This window comes from Antedon mediterranea, chromosome 8 (assembly GCF_964355755.1).
Source record: "Antedon mediterranea chromosome 8, ecAntMedi1.1, whole genome shotgun sequence".
Taxonomy (NCBI): Eukaryota; Metazoa; Echinodermata; class Crinoidea; order Comatulida; family Antedonidae; genus Antedon; species Antedon mediterranea.
Genome location: NC_092677.1, coordinates 7,331,315 through 7,350,621, shown reverse-complemented (window position 1 = coordinate 7,350,621; position 19,307 = coordinate 7,331,315). Strand labels below are relative to the sequence as shown.

General features: G+C 32.6%; 4 protein-coding genes across 6 annotated transcripts; 3 read left to right on the top strand and 1 right to left on the bottom strand.

The window, feature by feature from the left end:
- The first annotated feature begins 1,249 nt into the window (after positions 1-1,249).
- Positions 1,250-6,027, top strand: LOC140057577 (sialin-like). Its single transcript, XM_072103293.1, has 8 exons — positions 1,250-1,294; positions 1,562-1,795; positions 2,007-2,094; positions 2,306-2,401; positions 2,778-2,902; positions 4,112-4,244; positions 4,610-4,851; positions 5,449-6,027. Exons 1-8 carry the CDS (start codon positions 1,250-1,252, stop codon positions 5,608-5,610), a joined length of 1,125 nt encoding a protein of 374 aa, XP_071959394.1. The 3' UTR covers positions 5,611-6,027.
- Positions 6,028-7,659: 1,632 nt separating this feature from the next.
- Positions 7,660-9,983, top strand: LOC140056087 (small ribosomal subunit protein eS19-like). 2 transcript variants are annotated; one of them, XM_072101330.1, is made up of 5 exons: positions 7,660-7,800; positions 8,626-8,702; positions 9,044-9,213; positions 9,345-9,459; positions 9,822-9,983. In XM_072101330.1, the coding sequence occupies exons 1-5, from the start codon at positions 7,675-7,677 to the stop codon at positions 9,901-9,903; spliced, it is 570 nt and encodes a 189-aa protein (XP_071957431.1). In that variant the 5' UTR covers positions 7,660-7,674; the 3' UTR covers positions 9,904-9,983. The 2 variants fall into 2 exon arrangements, with proteins under 2 accessions (XP_071957431.1, XP_071957432.1); XM_072101331.1 differs by having other exon boundaries at positions 7,733-7,795.
- Positions 9,984-10,128: 145 nt separating this feature from the next.
- Positions 10,129-17,753, top strand: LOC140056086 (porphobilinogen deaminase-like). 2 transcript variants are annotated; one of them, XM_072101329.1, is made up of 9 exons: positions 10,129-12,026; positions 14,009-14,081; positions 14,210-14,393; positions 14,770-14,808; positions 15,152-15,227; positions 15,380-15,493; positions 15,746-15,958; positions 16,076-16,165; positions 16,486-17,753. In XM_072101329.1, exons 1-9 carry the CDS (start codon positions 11,976-11,978, stop codon positions 16,675-16,677), a joined length of 1,032 nt encoding a protein of 343 aa, XP_071957430.1. In that variant the 5' UTR covers positions 10,129-11,975; the 3' UTR covers positions 16,678-17,753. The 2 variants fall into 2 exon arrangements, with proteins under 2 accessions (XP_071957430.1, XP_071957429.1); XM_072101328.1 differs by having other exon boundaries at positions 14,770-14,847.
- Positions 17,661-19,241, bottom strand: LOC140057576 (uncharacterized). Its single transcript, XM_072103292.1, has 3 exons — positions 19,172-19,241; positions 18,297-18,737; positions 17,661-17,972 (listed from the first exon to the last, which is right to left on the bottom strand). The coding sequence occupies exons 1-3, from the start codon at positions 19,239-19,241 to the stop codon at positions 17,884-17,886; spliced, it is 600 nt and encodes a 199-aa protein (XP_071959393.1). The 3' UTR covers positions 17,661-17,883.
- Between the last annotated feature and the right edge of the window lie 66 nt (positions 19,242-19,307).

Sequence of the window (19,307 nt, the reverse complement as noted above, 5' to 3'; positions counted from 1 at the left end):
TTTTGGTCGATGAGAACATATTGTTTCTCTCCATAATTTTGCACACACAGTTACTAAATGATATGCCTCAGAATATTATATTCAGGGACAGTATGAGGCCCATGTAAGTTGAAATATACTAGCAGTTTTTCAAAAGAGTGAAGAATCGTAACTGTAATTAAAATAAAAATTTTAAAATGTCATATTAAACCACTTAGCCACACAGTTTGTTGATAAATTATTAATAATATTAATGAAAAATGGGTATATACAATGTCTGTTGAGCATGACATTGAATAAATGTAAGGATATGGTCTGATATAATCACAGTGATAACGGCTCGATATATGTCTCATTTTAACATATTCTATACATTTCCTATCGTGGCATTTCTTTGGTGGGCCTACCAATATTTGCACTATTAGCTGCCCATATCTCCCAGCCAGACGTTCTGAGAAACGCCATGATAAACCGTTGACATATATGTAAATTAGCAGGTGCTCAAACTTGTCTTTGTTATTGACCAAAACAAAAATTCGTGTCAGTAAACACAGTTTAGTATCGCTAAATGCTTCATTTGGTTCTTGAGTAAGTAAGAAATCTTAATGGATCGGATTTCATATTATATAGAACAGGCTAACTTTTGTGTAGCCTATCAGAGCAGAATACTACGTTGAACAACGACAAGAGCAGTACACATTTTTTATGCATTTAGTTTTGTTTTGTTATTCTTATTTTCAATAGATTTAATAGATTGCGAAGAGTAGAAAGCAATTTGTCTAAATGGTGAGTGATAACAGAAATGGAGAAAATGAACCAATGTTACGAAAAAATGGTAAGAATAGCATGTTTTTATTAACTTTTTTGTTATAAAACATTATGAGAAAGTACTTTAATATAACTAGGCCCTGAGATGGGTTTGACCAACCATAACTCAATGCATTGCTCCACAGATTGCAATGCGAATAAAAATAATAGATTTTCTAAGTTGAATCCTCGTAAAACCAGATTGCTAGTAAAACCTCGTAATGTACGTTTTCTATTCAATATTTTGTTTGTAAGCAGATTTAGTATGGTATGGCATTGGAATTCTGAAGTCCTATCATACGGTATATGGATTAGTCCAATTAGTAAAAATAATTTTTACTGTCTAATTTCAACAGATTCACCACCTCGACTTCCAATACGCTATGTTATTATATTTATGTGTTTTATGACGAACGTTTTAAACTCAGTTATGAGAATGAATTGGAACATAATAATTCTATCTATGGTACGCCAAACAGACCAGACAATACTTCAGCCTGAAAATAAAGTAGGTTGTATTATTCACTTAACACTGCACACAGTCAAATAAACCAATATACATTTTGAGAGTTAGTAAAACCGTTAAAAGTTTAAAGAAGGAGTCTTATAATTCGACGTATCGAGTTCATATATAGCCAGCCATCATCTCTATAAGTACCCTAACTCAATTCACTTCATTCAATTTTTTTTATTTATCTATGTTAGATAGGCCTACTTCAGAATCAAACAAGAATTAATTTCATTTTTGATACATTGGCTTTTGTTTATTTTACAGGCTGAAATATTTGACTGGAACATTGAAACTCAGCAACTCATTTTAGGTGTATTTTATTATGGGTTTGCTGCATCGCCTATATTCGGAGGATGGTTGGTTGGACGATATGGAGGATTCAGAGTTTTATTAGCTGGCGTAAGCTTATCGTCTCTAATGATGCTATTGACACAGCTTACGGCAAGATTAAATCTTGTATTTTTGATGATAAATAGAATAATTGATGGTATTGGTCAGGTAATTACAAACAGTTTCTCCTTAAAAGTTCCCCTCCCTCGCATTACTAATACAATTTCTTTATAATCAAATGGTTACATTTAGTCAAGCGATGGTGTGTCATTCTGTTGCAAGGGGAAGTATTACAGTAACGTTATCAAATATTACCATACTGTTGGGTAAAACGATGAATATAAATAATTTTCATTCTAATAATTCATTTTGTTTTCAGGGAATTGTGTATCCGTCAATATTTGGAATCATTGTGAATTGGTCACAGTTAAATGAACGTAGTACATTTATATCAATTACAACATCAGGTATATGTTTCAATTACAGTATGTTATAAATAAGATGATAAATTAATAATGGTAGGCCCAAGTTTTTTACTTGCTTAGAAAATCAGTTAAGTGAATAATATACTAAATGGCATACTCAACATTAATATCAGGAGACAATATTATCATAAAACAGTTGACGATTACCAAAATATATACAAAATTACGATTGCATTTTTATTCATTTTTTAAGGGCTGAGTATTGGAGCAGTTTTAACTGGTTACGTGTCTACATGGCTTGGGGAATCGTCGGTTTTCGGAGGATGGCCATCAACATTTTATGTATACGGTAAGAAAATGATTTGTACTTTTTTGTCAAGTTCAATTTATTGTAAGAATGAAAACAAGAGAAAACATTGAGTGGAGCTGTACTGGCTTGGTGGTTAACATGCTTGCCTTCCAATCCTAAGGTCCAGGATTCAATCCCAAGGTCCAGGATTCAATCCCGGGACCTGGTGTAACTCACGACTCATTCAACTCCACTCCCTAAGCCTCAAATAAGACTGTATACGCACGATACATTTTAGAATACTTTTATCCATCATGTAATTGGCGAGTTGCTCGCTCTTGAATGCGTATGAAATTAAAACATAGGACTATTGTATATATGTTTTTTAATGTAAATGAAGTCAACTTAAATAAACTGCAATATTGTGTTTTTAAAGGGATGTTGGGTGCATTGTGGTGCATTACATGGTATTTTATAGGATCAAGTAGAGCAGCTAACCATCCTTGGATATCCGACTATGAAAGAAATTTAATATTACAATGGCAACCAGAAGAAGTGAATGTAAAATCTTATTTTTATTGATTTCCGTGCCTCTGCAACAAATAACAAACCTGGACTTGTCATCCGCAGATGTAATTTTAAACAAATCATTTGAATTTTAACATTTTAAATCAAGGCAATCTAATAACAGGATGCTGAGCTCCGGAGTTCAAAAGCGTTTCTGTGGCTGCGACACGATCAGCTCCACGCCCCTCAACAGACACCGCGCGCACGATCAGCTCCACGCCCCCCTCAACAGACACCGCGCGCACGATCAGCTCCACGCCCCCCTCTCAACAGACACCGCGCGCCGTGGAGTAGGCCTATACAGATTATACTGCTGACATTAAAATTGCCTTTTTGTTAGATTGCCTTGTTTGAATTGCCCTTCTTACTTTTAAGACAATCAGTAACGTCGAATACTGTTGCATTTCAACTTGCTCTGGTATCTGCATGATATTTTGAGGTAGCTTACATTTTTATTGAAATAATATTAATTATGCAGAATTATCCAGTACCTTGGAAGAAAATATTTACGTCAGCGCCTGTCTTGTCACTGTGTCTCTGCAATTTCGGCTATGAATACGGATATTTCCTGTTGTACTCCGATATTCCCACGTTTTTTCAAACGATTTTGGGATTTGACACAAAAATGGTAATTATAAGGTCTATGATGAAACCGTTGAATTGAAAGTTTTATATGAAATTATCCCAAAATAAATTCAAGATTATCTATCTACCAGTGATCTTGTCCCTTCCGGAAGGCGGGAAACTAAATATGTTTATTCAGATACAGATACAGATACAGATTCATTTATTGTCCAAAATATTAATGGAAATTACAGTGCTCATAAACCTTGGCTTGCCTAAAATAAATAAAATAAATATAAGGGGGACTATCTAACAAATGTTTGTTATATTAATGCCTTTCATGATCTAAGATTAGGAATGCTAATGATTGGTGGATGTTCCCGTTAGTTTTTTAAATTGTTATCGACACATCAGAAAAGAACAAATATGCCCTATAAATGTATTTTTTTACACTTAGAACATGAGAAAATACAAAGATAAGTGTTTTCTGAGTTTTAATTGTTTTCTGTGCGAACAGTTTTGTATTGAATAGGTCACCCAGAAATAAAAGAAATAAAAAAAAAATCAGTAAAAATAAAATGAAATTAACCTATTAGGCCTATTATTGAAGCTAATTACCAATACCTGATTTTAATATAGAGTGGTCTACTTACTGTTGGTCCGAATGTTGCTTTTTCAATTGTTATAATATTTGGCGGAATTATTATGGACAAAATAATTTCTAGTGGACGAATAAGCATTTTATCTACTCGGAAGTTATATATTTGTGTTGGTAAGTTTATAATATTACATTTTATTGCTCGGTTAGGTAACTACTTTAGTAGCATCATGCAAGGACGAGGCGTAACTGATGATGATTTTATTAAAGATTGTCCCCCTGAAAAAAATAATAAAAGTATTTATCTGAAAAAAAACTGTAATTTAAAGCAGAAGATAGTAAAACTGACCGCCAACCTGTGAAGTTTTTGGTTGAACTTAACCATTTATTTTGTTTTTTTATAAGCTGAAACATTTTTCCCTACGGAAGTGATTAATTTTATTAAAACTACAAAATAAACTATTCAAAGTAGTCTGATTTGCTTAATCTTCATTTTTTCGGGGACAATACCTTTAACATTTATTTTCATATTTTTCCAGGTTTTGGATTGTCATCAATTTTACTCGTTTTAATTGGTTACGTGGCTAATGACGTCATGTTATCTGTAGTTTTAACAACATTAGTGTTTGGGGTATATGGACTTGGTCCACCAGCAATTGGTTCAAATACAATGGACATAGCACCAAACCATGCCGGCTTATTAATTGGTATAATTTACGCCGTTACAACGACTACTGGTTTCATTGCTCCAGCCGTGGTTGGTCTTTTTACACACACACATGTAAGATAACAAAAACGTCTTTTCAGTTTTAAATATTTTACGGTGCATTTTGTTTATTAACCATACATTATTTGTGGCGTCTGCTGCCACTTATAAAGATCCCCTCCTTTGGAGTTGGTTACCGCTACTCAGAGAAGATGCATATTTAGGCCACGTCAGATCCGATTACCCTGTGTCTCGGACAAGCTTCCCAGACCATTGACAGATGCTGCAGTCCTAAAGCCCATCAGCCTTCATTAAAAAAGTTCACATTCATTTTGATTCGCCTAACTTAAAGTTTAACTGTATTTTATGTGTAAACTGACTTTGGGATTGGGTCAACCGGCTCAGCTACAGTAATTAAGTTCACCTAGATTGACCACCCTGGTCTCCCCAAGTCGCTGAATTATAAATCGAATAATATAGGCCTAATGAAAATTGAAATAGAAAACGTGAACTATTTTCCCTTGAAATATGACGAGGCAGATGTTTTAACATTGATCATTGGTTATGAAAGTTAGGACGATTTATCATTGTATTCATATTTCTATCATTCGATATTACCTTCATTCATCATTTCATTAATATCTATGTGGTATATTTTTTGTTTTCACTTAGAATACAATTTATCAGTGGAGAATAATTTTCTGTATAGTTCCCGGTTTGCAGATATTTGGGGTAGTTGCTTTTATGATCTTTGGCAGTGGTGAAGTACAAGACTGGGCGACAAATTGTAACGACGAAGATACAGAATCCATAGATGATGATCATCCTGCATAAAACATAGGAGGCTTTAGGTTTTAAAGCCTAATTATTAATTTGAAATTAATATATCTCACGCTGTGTAGCGTACGAGTGAGATATTTCAGTATAGGGCCTATGTTGCACTTCTTAAAATAGCCTGCATTAAGATTTATCAGGCTATGGGCTATCCATTTGAAATGTGGTTTATATAAACATTCATAAAACATCGGGGGCAAGACGACGACTTTACACAGTACAACAATATATAGTTTTTATTTTCAAATTTTATTGTAACGTGTATTTGAAATGACGTCATATAATGACACTCAAGGTTGTGTATGCTTAGCCTACTCAACTATCTTGAAGTACAGGTACTGTTAAAAACAGTGATTTAGGCTATATATAGATAGTAGAAAAATATTAACTATCATAACTCGAACTAAATTTGCATGATCTGATATTATTTCAATTCCTACGTTTATATAGATACTCCCATTTTATGTGTATAGATATCAATAAAGATTTTGTTATTTTTAACGAATTTTGCATTTTTAACGAAAACTAATAGCAATTCAGCTACGGGTAGGCCTACGGTTAGAAGCAACGCTAAATGTATTTTTAGTATTCAGTACGTAGGCTTACGTGTTCGGGGCGCGGTTATTTTTTTTTTGTTCAATAAGCCATTGATTGAATTGAAATATATATTTATACTGGGTAACCTCTTCAGTCAAAGACTGGTCTCCCAGAGGGCCCAGTTGGTGATCAGTGGCTGTGATGTACTAATACACCGGGGTAACCCCCTACTCGTCTCGAAAGATGTACTAGGTTCTTTAAAAAGTGCACACGAGCAAGTTGTGTACACTGGACCTACGGTTTATAGTCCTTATCCGGCCGAGAAGACTCGTTCTACCACCAGAACCATGGAGTGAGTGAGCCTCGAACCCCTGCCGATGTTATGGCTACGTGATTACGGTTCCACTGTCTTAACCGCTCGGCCACTCACCCACATTTAGTAAAGCAAATAAAATAGCCATAAAAGCCATATATTGAAACTGTTATCAGAGCCATATATATACATATATGGCTCCCTTTGTTATATTTCTTTTATTCCTGACGTCCACCCAGGCAGCACTTGCCAGCTTTATACTATGCGGCTTCTTGGCGTAGTGGTTATCACGTTTGCTCAATAAGCAGAAGGTACCTGGTTCGAGCCCGGGCTAAACCTTTTTTTTTAAACTTTATGGTGAAAAGTACTGTATACGCAATATGATAATTATACACAGTATATCTTATTATTATTTTTTAAAATACTTATTTTGTGTAATCGGTAATTATCACTTTTACACATGTTTATTTTGCTTTGTGCTTATTACCATTTATTTGTAATTTAAATGGATTAAAAAACTTTCTGTAACCCACAATTTTAATGTAAGAGGTTTCGTAGTGTAGTGGTTGTCAAGTCTGCTTAACACGCAGAAGGTCCCGGTTCGAGCCCTGGCGAAACCTATTTTTCTTTAACTTTCTAACTGTATACGTCTGTATACAGCTTCTTTCGCTGTACCCCGAGTATTGCACATTCGTGCTTGTTATTTTTGTATCTCCATTGAGATCCAGCCACTGATACCCACAGCATTGTCATTTTTTTCAGTAATTTGCCTTTGGATTTATATATATATATATAGGCCTATAAACACAACAGGCATAGAAATAAATTCCAAACCGCCCGGTGATATATATATATATTTATATTCCTCATCTTTATCGTTTCAAATTAATTAATTAAATTTCAGTATATCACCGGGCAGTTTAGAATTAATGTTCTTTGCCTGATTTGTTTATAACTGTATATTTATATTTATATAATAATTATGGCTCTGACTGTTATAATTATGTAGCGCCACCTATTTTTACCACCCCGAAATGACGAGAAAAGAAGCACAACAACACGTGAAAAAATAAACCCAGAAATCGATTCGCTTTATTAAAATAATTAAATTGTCCTAAATCAATGATTAATAGTCGTTTAATCTCTACTAATATATTACTAATGTACCATTTTGGTCAAATTTTTTGAAATTACATAAGAATGAATGAGTAAGAATGCAATTATTTTTAGCATACATTTTGAACCGTAAGTGTCGATCTTTACCAACGCGCAAGTACACATTTTTTAGAAAGAAACCCGTCTCGTTCTCTTTTCGCTACTGCAACCAAAAGCAAAGTAAGGTGCTTAGATCATCAGTGTAATTTTGGTTGTTATGAAAAAGTGTTAGAATAATCATATAGACTAAGACTCATAAGTGATTAAGAAACACGTTGTGATTTCAAAATTAGTTTTTTGTACAAAAAATGTATTGAACAATGAGTGTTAATACTAATACATTGTTAGGCCCTGATAAAAAAAAATAATCTGAATAACTAAGCATGCCGGCTGATGGGGCTTGACGTAGGGTGGCGATTGGAACAGAGGGCCTACCGCATTAACCATGTAGGCCTAGGTTATTTTATAAATGGGTTTTAAAACATAAGAGTGGCCATTCTATTCGCTAGGACTAGCCTGGCTATGTTTGTAACTGTTTTGCTTACTGTGTAGGCCTATATATTGGTGTTTTTTTTTTTGATGGATTTATTTTAGGCAATATCAAACAAACTTTTATAATTTGTTAAAATGATGTAGATAATCTTTGTTAAGTACATAATGTATAAGAACAATACAGTAAATTTGAACCATTTTAAAAAATTAACATGATGTCCTTAAATTGGTCATCTTTTATTTTTATCAACCACCTTTATTCATTCATTTTTTCCAATTTAATTTTTTATACATCTTCTATCTTTTTTTTCTTCGTAATATTCTATTTTTGTATCCTATTTAATATATTATAATAATTTTTATTTCATACTACTAATAAAACTATCAACATTATTAAACATTTATGTTATGTTTATATTGTCATGTCATCTCTTTGCAATTACTGGTTCTGTAATTATTTTCTTTTAATACAATACTGGATAATTGTTCTTTTTTAATTGTTTTTAAATTTGTTGTAGATGTCTGCTGGTGGCTGTACAGTCAAGGATGTGGACCAACATGAATTTGTTAAGGCCCTTGCTGCCTTCTTTAAAAAGTATGTTCACATTTTCAACTATTTGTTTATAAAATAATATATGAATTATGATTTTAAAAGATATAACAAAAAATTGTTCATCATTTTGACAATTCCTTATACTAAATAAATTTACTCTATTAATAATATTTTTACCTAATAAATCTTTCTACGGATGCTCGCTGTATCTGAAATAAATACAGAAATTGATGGTGAAAAATTAGAATTTGGTTATATTTTCATTCTCTTTGTGTATTTTATAACAACAATTAAGGATTTCTGTAATATTTCTCTGTTGACCTTTAGTTGACATGTACATGGTGGTGAAATTATTTATTTTTTTTATGATTGTCTACTTTTAGGTCTGGCAAAATGAAGATACCTGATTGGGTTGACATGGTTAAACTTGGTGTTCACAAGGAATTGTCCCCTTATGATGCCGACTGGTACTACATTCGCGCAGCATCGGTAGCCAGACACCTTTACATGAGGGGTGGAGTCGGTGTTGGAGCCATGACAAAAGTCTATGGAGGTCAGTAGCCGAGTTATTTTTTGTCAGGCCTGGAAATTCATAACAATTGCAGCTTGTCATGTCAAAATTCAATAGAAAAAAAAACATAATTATATTTAGCTTTATTTATATTTAAATTTTATTGATTCTAGGTCGCAAGCGTCGAGGCACAAAGCCAAGTCACTTCTGCAAAGGATCTAAAAATGTTGCTCGTAGCGTTTGCAAGTCATTAGAATCAATTAGAGTTGTTGAGAGAAAGGATAACAGGTTAGTGACAAGTCACATGTTTTAATAAGACAGGTATTTGATATTTAATAGGTAATATTTGTAATCAATAATGATTTAATAAGACTCTCTCTGATGAATGTTTTTTGTTTAAAGTGATTTTTCTATAGCGACGTCTATTTGTTTTTCTATTTCAGCCCAGTAATAGTTTTTTTCCTCACAACATTTTTTTCATCTGACATACCAACCCCGTTGTCAATTAAGATGCTTAGTTTGAACAACAACTGTTTATGTCCTAAAAATGATGCAGAAACAAGAATGTATCAATTAGATATGAATACAAATGTATAATTTAGGTATGTATGATGCCTGATTTAATTGTTTTCATTTTTTTCCAATTACAGTGGTCGTCGATTAACAAGTCAAGGACACCGAGATCTTAACAGGATTGCAGCACAGGTGAAATCGAAGAATGCACCTAAATAAAGCAAGCAACTATGTAACAACCATTAACAGATTTTGTGAATAAAAAGGCAGAGAAAGTTGTCAACACTGGCTGTAAAATATATATTGTGTGTTTTTTTTTTATGCCAACTGTAAACCATTGCAAATAAGCAACAAATCAATCTTATGTCTACAGTACTTGTGTTATTCATTATCAAACACAAGACATTATCTAAAAGTAGAAATAGTTAATATCAAATATCAATGCAAAACACAGAAAAACAAAATAAAAACTCTTCATTAGTATACAGTATATAAATACAAAAATGACATGAAAATGTAGATTATTTATTATACCAATAATGTTTTTAAGTTGAAAAGATATAATATTTTCATGAGTTGAACGAATAGTATGCTCTATTTAATAAGGTCGTGTTAAATAGACCGTATTTAGCTGCAGAGTTTAGAGTCATCCATACACACTACAGGTTAAATATGCATCAGTTGCATCTTCGCATTGAACATAATTCTTGTTGCTAAATGTGTGCAATATACCACTTAACAGTGAGAATATAACCAAATGATGCACAGCAATCAAACGGCAGGGATACACTTGGGACAATACAAATATATCTGTGTTATAATACTATTATAGGTGAATCAAAATCGTAGACCAAGCAATTTCTTTTTCCAGGCACCAGTAGGTGCCATAGTTGTATTCACCAATTGCATATTACTGTATTTTCTCTATATACATTTCACTTTTTCACATTTAAGTTAATATAGTTATACAGTATTTGATTTGTTCATGGTATTCACGTCGAGAATTTGTTAATTGGTGAATACGGCAGCAGATCCTGATATTTGATCTTTAAACCATGATGTACCATCTTTGACTGGTTTGATTAAAAAACCAAAATGGCAGAATAATGCCCTGTCACCTCAAAGGGTTGATTTTTTTTATATGGCAAAGTTAAAGCCCCATTCCCTACGTTTTTTAGATCTAATTTAAGATCACAAACTATATTTAATGTAAAAATAATACTATATGGTCCTATTGCGATAACTTTTTTTGTCTTTAAACGGTTAAAAATGTGAAAAATAAGTCGATTTTAATAATTATAGCGGCCCGCTATAAATCCCAAAATGCATTGCGCGCGGATTGATATTTTTGTTTTTCACCTGTAATTCGCCCACTTTTCGATCGATCGTGAGGCCAAAACAAATGGAAGACTCCTAACTTTTCAGCAAAAATACCGGGTTTTCCCCAATTTGTATCAACGGAGTCTGGCAAAAATAGAAAGACAATTAATGCAGCAACTATACAACGTCAGGCTAGGTATATAGCTAGCGTACGATGTTCGCACGTTACCGATGTTTACCAGCTAGGCCTACAAAACTAAGCCTAGCCAGGCTAGGCCTAAGACCGTCCACGAGAGGTCGATCGCCGCGAGCTACTTAGGTAGTGCATTGTTTCTCACTTTTTATCATAATTTACCATAAAACGTACATTTAAGACAAGGAATGACATGGTTTAATGTTTTTAAAGTGATATATATGTATTATTTTCCAAAAAACGTCCAAAATTGCAGGGAAGGGGTCTTTAAGTCAAACTAGTAACCTATCTTTTGCATTGTAATTTGCACAATTTAGGAGAAAGTTGAAGCTGATAAATTTGGCAAGAATTACTTTATAACGAATAAGACGAACATCAATACAGTAAGTAGGCCATTTCACAGAAGACAAAAATCATGATTTATTTCATTTCGGTAAATGTAACCAAACCTGAATTTATCGGGTAAATATTGTTTATAATCTAATGTGTACAGTATTAATAATTGGATATACTGTATTTTAAATTTTTTTCGGGTAAAAAAAACTGTTGGTGGTCTCTCTCCCGCCGGCCCCTCCCCCCCATTATAGATTAGGTTAAATGTCGGTTCTCATTGGTCACAATTGACACGGAAGTAAAGGTCAGTTAAATACTAAACGCGAACTATAATTCATGACTTTTGGGCGATCGAATAAATAAATACAGCTAGTGAAACGCACACATGTCATAAAAAACGTGAAATATACGCAATTTCCAAAACATTAAATGCAAATTTGAGGACATGGCAGATGAGACGGAGAACGTTATTCGCGTTGGCTCCAGAAAGAGCGAGGTAAATTATTGTAATATATTTTTTAAAGCTAGGCTAGCAGCTGTAGAAGATAAGATTTTGATTGACACCGGGTGTTGTATAGGCCTAGACCCGGCGTTTTTAGGACTGATGATTGAGGAAGTAGGCATGTCTCAGCCTAGCCAGCCTCTTTGTGTGGATTCTTATAATGCTTAAATTCTGTTAAAAAAAAACGTTACAATAACGAATGCAAAACGGAGCTGATAATGTCGCAATGAAGAGGATGATTCATGTCTTCCAATATAGCATGGAATACATCGGCAAGCAATTGCATAGACAAGCCAATTTATACTTTCCCCGCTCCCAGCACCTTCTCAATTTGGTGATCCCCACATTCACTTACTAAATATTCTCAGCCCAACATACAATATCCCCAAATAGAACATCACTGATTAGTAAAACATTCTATAGTACAAATATCCTGCTTTACCCCAAAGAATTGAGTTTCCTCAAGCAGTCAGCCTTGTATTTAACTTCTTAACTATATGATCAACATGTCCACCTATTTAAGCTTTAATCAAACACTACTCCCAGATACTTATAATTGTTAACAATCTCTGCCTCCTTTCCTTTAAGTAATGTATACTGTCAGACCAATTATGTTTATTTATGTTTATTTCAAGAAAATTGTTGCCATAATCGGTAAATCGAATAATCTCAGAAAGGTACAGAGAATAATCGTATCCAACTATAGCCGAGTCGTTGTACATAATATATATATATCGTCAATGAATCTGTTACCATTTTGTTTCTGTATCTACAATCGTTTCATTTATTTACATTTAACATTAAATGTAAATGTATCAGTAATCAGTAAAACAAATAAACATATAATTATGTCAATGAATATGAATTGTGTTTCTGTATCTAATTCGTTTTACACTTAGAATTAAATGTAAATGTATCTGGTGAGGTAAAACAAACAAAAAACATATAATTATGTCAATGAATCTTCAATTATGTTCGTCTACCGATACCAGGTTCAAATCCATGATGTTGAGATTTATCCCTTGCAAATAAAAAATATGATTTATCTACCTATCTACTTAGTATTTAAGATTTTCTAATTTCGAATCCGATTGTACTAAAATTTAATGTGTTGAAATCAAGAGAGGCATAACATAGTATTTAATATGTTTTAATTTTGATTATACTATAGTGTTTAGGTTAGTTTTTATATATAGTATTTAGTAAGTAAGTTATACATAGGCCTAGTTAATATAGTAATATTGTTACAAAATCTTGGCATTGCGTAACACAGTGCCTAATACAGTAATAACATGCCTTATTAAAAAGTGCATGCTTGCTAGTTTTTGATGTTCTGTATTGTTTCTTGTACAGTAGTTTGTACTGTATGTTACATAACAGAACAATTGTATTGTCTTCCCATTCAATAGACACCCTTCTATACATAAAACATAATACACCACACCCCTACCATAATAATGGTATAGTCCATATAAGTCAAGGTGGCCGAAAACGGCACCTGATCCCTTATTGAATAGCAAATCAATAAATTTATATTTAAAATGTTAATTACGATTACTATTATTATATTAATAATAAATAATATTAATAAATGAGGTTCTTCCTCTACTCTAACTCTACTAACTAGTTTACTAGTACTAACTAGGGGCCTAGGCTAGTAGTAGTACTTTACTTTTTATTATCTAATCTACCTAACTAAGGCTATATATCTAAGAATTTAAATGATGATACAATTCAAATTTTTTGAGTATGAATTTTTTAAATATTTGTTAATATTGTGTTCTAATAGTAATAGAGTGAGACGTATAGATGAAAATTACTGTATAAAATAGATAGAAAGATATTCACAGAAAATGCATTTATCAATTTTTTTAATTTTACAATACTAGGCACCTCTCATATTTAGCATAAATTATTAATATTAATAGCCAATTTCTAATGATATGATAAGTGTCTCTTTAATCCTCTCCTCATAGCTTGCAATGATACAGACAAGAAAAATTATAAGTGCATTAAAAGAAATCTATTCAGAAAAAGAATTTCAGATTGGTAAGTTGAAGGATTCTTGTACATAAATTCTGATACTCTACTCCAACTCTATTGGCACTAGAAAATAAAAAGATGACTTGATAAAATATTGCAATAAATACTTATTAATAATAACCTATTTATTTCAGAAACAATGGAAACAATAGGCGATAAGATTCAGGATAAAGCATTATCTAAGATCGGAGAGAAAAGCTTATTTACCAAGGAGTTGGAACAAGCACTAGCTGTTAAACAAGTAGATATGATAGTGCATTCATTAAAGGATTTACCAACAACACTGCCTGATGGAATGGTGATTGCAGCTGTCTATAAGTATGCATTTACTGTACTGACAATCATGCATGAATTATAATAAGTTTTACCTGTATGCTAAACACAAATTGTCAATCCAGTGGTAAAATCTAATAATTAAAAAAATGAACACACTGAAAACATGAGCTACATCTAAAGTTGGGTAAAGTGTAGTAATAGTAGTAGTAGTAGTAGTAGTAGGAGGAGGCTCAACGTTGATCAAGTATACAGTAATTACAATTCTGTTTACACTATCAATTTTTATGTGACAAAAAAAATGTGATGTGACCATATATGGACATGATGATGTCATATTTTGGCACATCACACTTTTTTGTCAAACTAGTTTGATAGTGTAGAAAGAGATTTATTATTACCTAATTTTCCATATTTGTAGACGTGATGATCCCCATGATGCAGTTGTATTTCATCCAAGGTATGCTGGGAAAACATTACGAACATTACCATCAGGCAGGTCTGTTTATATTTATAATATACACTAGCCTAATTGAATTTTGTACATTTTGAATTGTGATTTATCGTTTTATAGTTATTACAAACAATTGAATATCACTCACTTATGACTTTCATTTAAGAAAGATGCATTATTTTAAGGTCGCAGACTGCATATGTTACCAACATAAATACAAAATGTTAAAAATTGCAGATAATGTGTCTTTAACATAGAATTTGTATCTCCTCAGTGTTATATACAATAATATTTTAATATATTATTTATTTTTATTATTTTCTAATTTATGTGTGTGTTTTTTTGTCAGTGTAATTGGAACAAGTTCAGTAAGAAGAGTAGCACAGCTAAAGAAAAGTTACCCTCATTTAGCTTTTAAAGACGTGGTATCCTTTGTTTAACATAATATACAAAAGTATTGCCTTGTATTGTCATAGGCGTTGTTTACAGAAACCTGAATATTTATGAGATGATTGGAGGTAATTGATCTGTTTTTCAAACAATTTTTTCAATTATTATTCCTTTATTCAATTAAAAGCGAGGAAATCTTAACACACGTTTGCGAAAATTAGATGATGCCAATGACTACAGTGCTCTTGTACTAGCAAAAGCAGGTCTTGAACGAATGGGATGGAATTCACGAATAAATCAGGTAGGGAATGTCATATACTGTATATATTGTTACTTACTTGCCTCTATTTGCAGAACAAAGAACTCCCACTGCAAACATCCTGGCTATTGGCTTGTAGTCTTTATGCTTTATATTCATAAATATATATTAATTATACAGTATTCATTTTGGGGGAAATTGACATTGCATTGCACTCTACTAAGGTATCCATTTTTCTATCTAAAAAAGTAGAATATTCTCAAACAATTTTAAACATTTTATTATGCCTGCTAGGTGCTAGGACCAAATGAATGCATGTATTCTGTTAGTCAAGGAGCAATGGCTGTAGAAATTAGAGCAGATGACGATAAAATGATTGAATGTCTATCAAAATTACAACATATGGATACATTACTAGAATGCGTAGCTGAGCGTGCTCTGTTACGTAAACTTGAAGGTGGATGCAGTGCACCTGTAGGAGTCTACACTGATATTAAAGAAGGCGAGGTAATGTTTGGTTTGTTCTTTGTCAAATTGTTTAATATGCATATAAGTTTATAATACCGATTTTCCCCTGAGAAATACTGTCTATACTTTCATTCAATTCATTCTTGCTTATAACAGCTTCACTTGACAGCGGCTGCATTGAGTCTTGATGGGTCAGAGTGTGTGAAGATGTCAATGTCAACAAGGGTAGATTTTAGTTCTTCATCTGTAAGTCTAATTTTTAAATAGTCAACTCTCCCAACCGGACCTCTCTGAAACCCAGAAAGTCTCAATATAATTAATGTTTTAACAAAGCACTGACCGTGATGGATAATCTTAATTATCCTAAATAACAGTATGCAGTATTACCAGACTTTTAAACGTTTGAAAAAACTTTTAAAATTTTACAACTAATAATGATATCAATAGTTTTTTTTTATATGAGGGCCCTTGATTGTCAGCATATGTTGTTTTGGGTTACCCTCACTAAATAAGGTTTAATAAAAAGAATAAAAAAATATTTATAATATATTTTTAAAACTTTAAAGGAAATCCGAGAATCTGATAATAGACAAGCATATTCAAGTATAGTGGCTCCTGGCAAATGCAGTGAAGCATTGAAAGCTGTGGAGGATTTGGGGACTGATCTGGCCATCAAGATTTTAGAAAATGGAGGTAGAGAGATCCTTGAAGCTGCTCACGAAGAAAATAAACAAAATGTTCAGCAGAAGCCGCTGTGATGAGATATTATTTATAGAGAAACATATAAACGGGTTGGATAAGAAGATTGAGAATGAGATAGGAGACAAATTTGCTGTTTTGTGATGATAAATGTTGTTATGTTGTGAATGTATTGATCCATGTCATAGTATTACAGCTGATTCGAATGCAAATGAAAATTTCATAAATTCATTGTCACACAGTATAATATAACCTTTTTATTACACAAATTTTAAAACGACCATTAAAATAATTTCATTTATACAGATACAGGTATTACATTATGTATTGTATCAAGGAACTTTCCTAAGATACAAAGCACAAAGAGTCAGATGGTATTGCAATGTGAAATTTAAATGTAACTTGTAACTTGTACTTAGTTTAGATGCAGTGCAGAGGCTTATAACAAAATCGTCATAAATTTTAAATACATTGATGAAGTCAAGTTATTATTGTTGGTAAGAAAAGAAGTGAAAATTATATAAAAGCAAGGAAGACTGTGCTCTTCCCTGATGAAAGTATGCATTTTGGCTAGATCAGGCTGGCCACTTAGGATTATTATGATAGAGCAACAATGATTCTAATTATGAAGAACTTGAAATTGTCAAAAGAATCTTAACGAGGAATTTTGCATTCAATATTCCCAATTATGAAACATTCCAATATAATTCCACATATTCTGCAATTTTCTGCAAATATATGGATATTTATATTTATATAACACACAGAGCTTTACCGTATATGTTAATGTTGAGTTTTGCCAAAACGTTGCAACGTCTCAATGAATGTGATAAATATTGCGATTCTATATTTGCTAAGAATATATTATAACGTTACGAAAGCATTCCAAAATATGTAAAACTGTTTTTCTCTTTAAACTGCAAGTATGTAGACCTGCACTACTTGTTGCTTGCAATATAGTTTACAATAGATGTTCTTCTACATCTTAAACATCTTATTATATGTAGAAATAAGCCGGCATCAAATATGTGCAACCAACCTGATTCACACATGCAAACATTTTACCTTACATAAAAAAGGAAAATTTGGTTATATCTGAGACTTTTCTGATGATGATATTTACATACTAATTGACTTCGACATCTATATGGGCCGCTTAAGACAGCGGTATCTGCACATAAATTGCGCAGTTCTAAGTTTATATTATATTACACCGTACCAACACACTGTGAAAACGTATCCTGGGATTTTTCTGTGAAGTATCATCATTTCAGTTTCTTGTAATTGTCAGGTCGACGACAACGTACACACTGACGTAATGTTTCATAGCATGTGTTTGGTGCGGAGTTTGCATCTAAGAAAACAAAAAATTAGTAAAAGATACGTCCTCCCAAAAAAAAAAATCAAATTAATACGTATAAATATTAAGCATGACTTTAAACAAAGATTTAAAAAAACGAATATAAAAAAAGGTAATAAACACGCACATACACAAACAAAAAATGCCACATTACGCCGATTTTTACAAAATACAGTAATTCAACGATCTTTCTTTCTTGTCGGTCGGTTGGTCGATAAACACAAACTTAAGCACGCGACTGCAGCCATGTATATGGCCTTGTTTTGGGAAAATACTGATCTATAACAGCAAGAGGTTTTACTTTATACGCCTACATACCTAATCGTTTTTTAAATTCACAAATATAGTTATTCGGTATATTCGATTTTTCTGCATTAAAATCCCGAAGTTCGGGTGGTTTGTTTTTTCTTATGTAAATTCTGACTCCACTAAAAATTAAGTTTGGTATGTTCGGATCATTTGTACTCCAGCTTATGTCTCCAGTGAAGACTTCTCCAGTTTCCCATATCCAGTTTTCTGATATGTTACGTTCTAATCCGGATTGCCGTGAAAGCCCAATCATGTATATACCAACACCACTACATTGCTCTGTTACGAACTCCACGACGGCTTCTGTTTCATTTACCGAGGTGAGGCTCGCCAGAAAACCACCAGATGATTTGCAGATTTTACTGATGTTTACCCAGGGCAACAGCGTATCTGGTTTGGTGGTTATTACAGTGTACGTTGATGATTTGTAGTTAAACTGTACATTACAACCTACAATGAATTGGAATTATTTTAAAGAAACATAAATTTGGAAGCGAAAGTTTTAAAATCGCTTCTGAAAAGTTCATGGGTGTCACTTGGTCAATACACACTCAGTCAACAGACAACAATATGATTTGGAATTTAAAGAAACATATAAATCTGAATCCCACACACGAAATTGTCGATACGGTATACAACTTGTACAAACTTAAACATTCTGGACAACATGGTCAATGCTAGATCCATATAAATCTTTGACTTAATATTATAGTGAAAGATAATAATAATGATATTTATAGTGTTTCATACATATACTATTGAGCTTGTAAATTTTCAGACAAAAATCGAAATAAAAACAATGAATACAGATTTGGGGCAAGTCAAGGTCAATGCATTCATTAACCAGAATTTAAAATATTAATGTTAAATAGGCCTATACTTACCGAATATACAGAGAATGTATAACGAAACAAGCGCAATTGGAATCCAGGACATAGCTACGGTAACTGTCATTCATACAAACGTTGCAGATGAATTAACTTTTTCAGAGTATAGTGCATTGTTTTTTATTACAAACGA

Excerpts from the sequence above, each read along its gene's own strand:
- LOC140057577 (XM_072103293.1), top strand. The coding sequence starts at position 1,250 with ATGGTACGCCAAACAGACCAGACAATACTTCAGCCTGAAAATAAA. Across the intron at positions 1,295-1,561 it reads TACTTCAGCCTGAAAATAAA|GCTGAAATATTTGACTGGAA; the intron begins GTAGGTTGTATT and ends TTTATTTTACAG. Across the intron at positions 2,903-4,111 it reads GGCAACCAGAAGAAGTGAAT|AGTGGTCTACTTACTGTTGG; the intron begins GTAAAATCTTAT and ends ATTTTAATATAG.
- LOC140056087 (XM_072101330.1), top strand. The coding sequence starts at position 7,675 with ATGCAATTATTTTTAGCATACATTTTGAACCGTAAGTGTCGATCTTTA. Across the intron at positions 7,801-8,625 it reads GCAACCAAAAGCAAAGTAAG|ATGTCTGCTGGTGGCTGTAC; the intron begins GTGCTTAGATCA and ends AATTTGTTGTAG. Across the intron at positions 9,460-9,821 it reads GTTGAGAGAAAGGATAACAG|TGGTCGTCGATTAACAAGTC; the intron begins GTTAGTGACAAG and ends TTCCAATTACAG.
- LOC140056086 (XM_072101328.1), top strand. The coding sequence starts at position 11,976 with ATGGCAGATGAGACGGAGAACGTTATTCGCGTTGGCTCCAGAAAGAGC. Across the intron at positions 12,027-14,008 it reads TTGGCTCCAGAAAGAGCGAG|CTTGCAATGATACAGACAAG; the intron begins GTAAATTATTGT and ends CTCTCCTCATAG. Across the intron at positions 15,494-15,745 it reads GGAATTCACGAATAAATCAG|GTGCTAGGACCAAATGAATG; the intron begins GTAGGGAATGTC and ends TATGCCTGCTAG.
- LOC140057576 (XM_072103292.1), bottom strand. The coding sequence starts at position 19,241 with ATGACAGTTACCGTAGCTATGTCCTGGATTCCAATTGCGCTTGTTTCG. Across the intron at positions 18,738-19,171 it reads ATACATTCTCTGTATATTCG|GTTGTAATGTACAGTTTAAC; the intron begins GTAAGTATAGGC and ends AATTCATTGTAG. Across the intron at positions 17,973-18,296 it reads TGAATTTAAAAAACGATTAG|ATGCAAACTCCGCACCAAAC; the intron begins GTATGTAGGCGT and ends TTGTTTTCTTAG.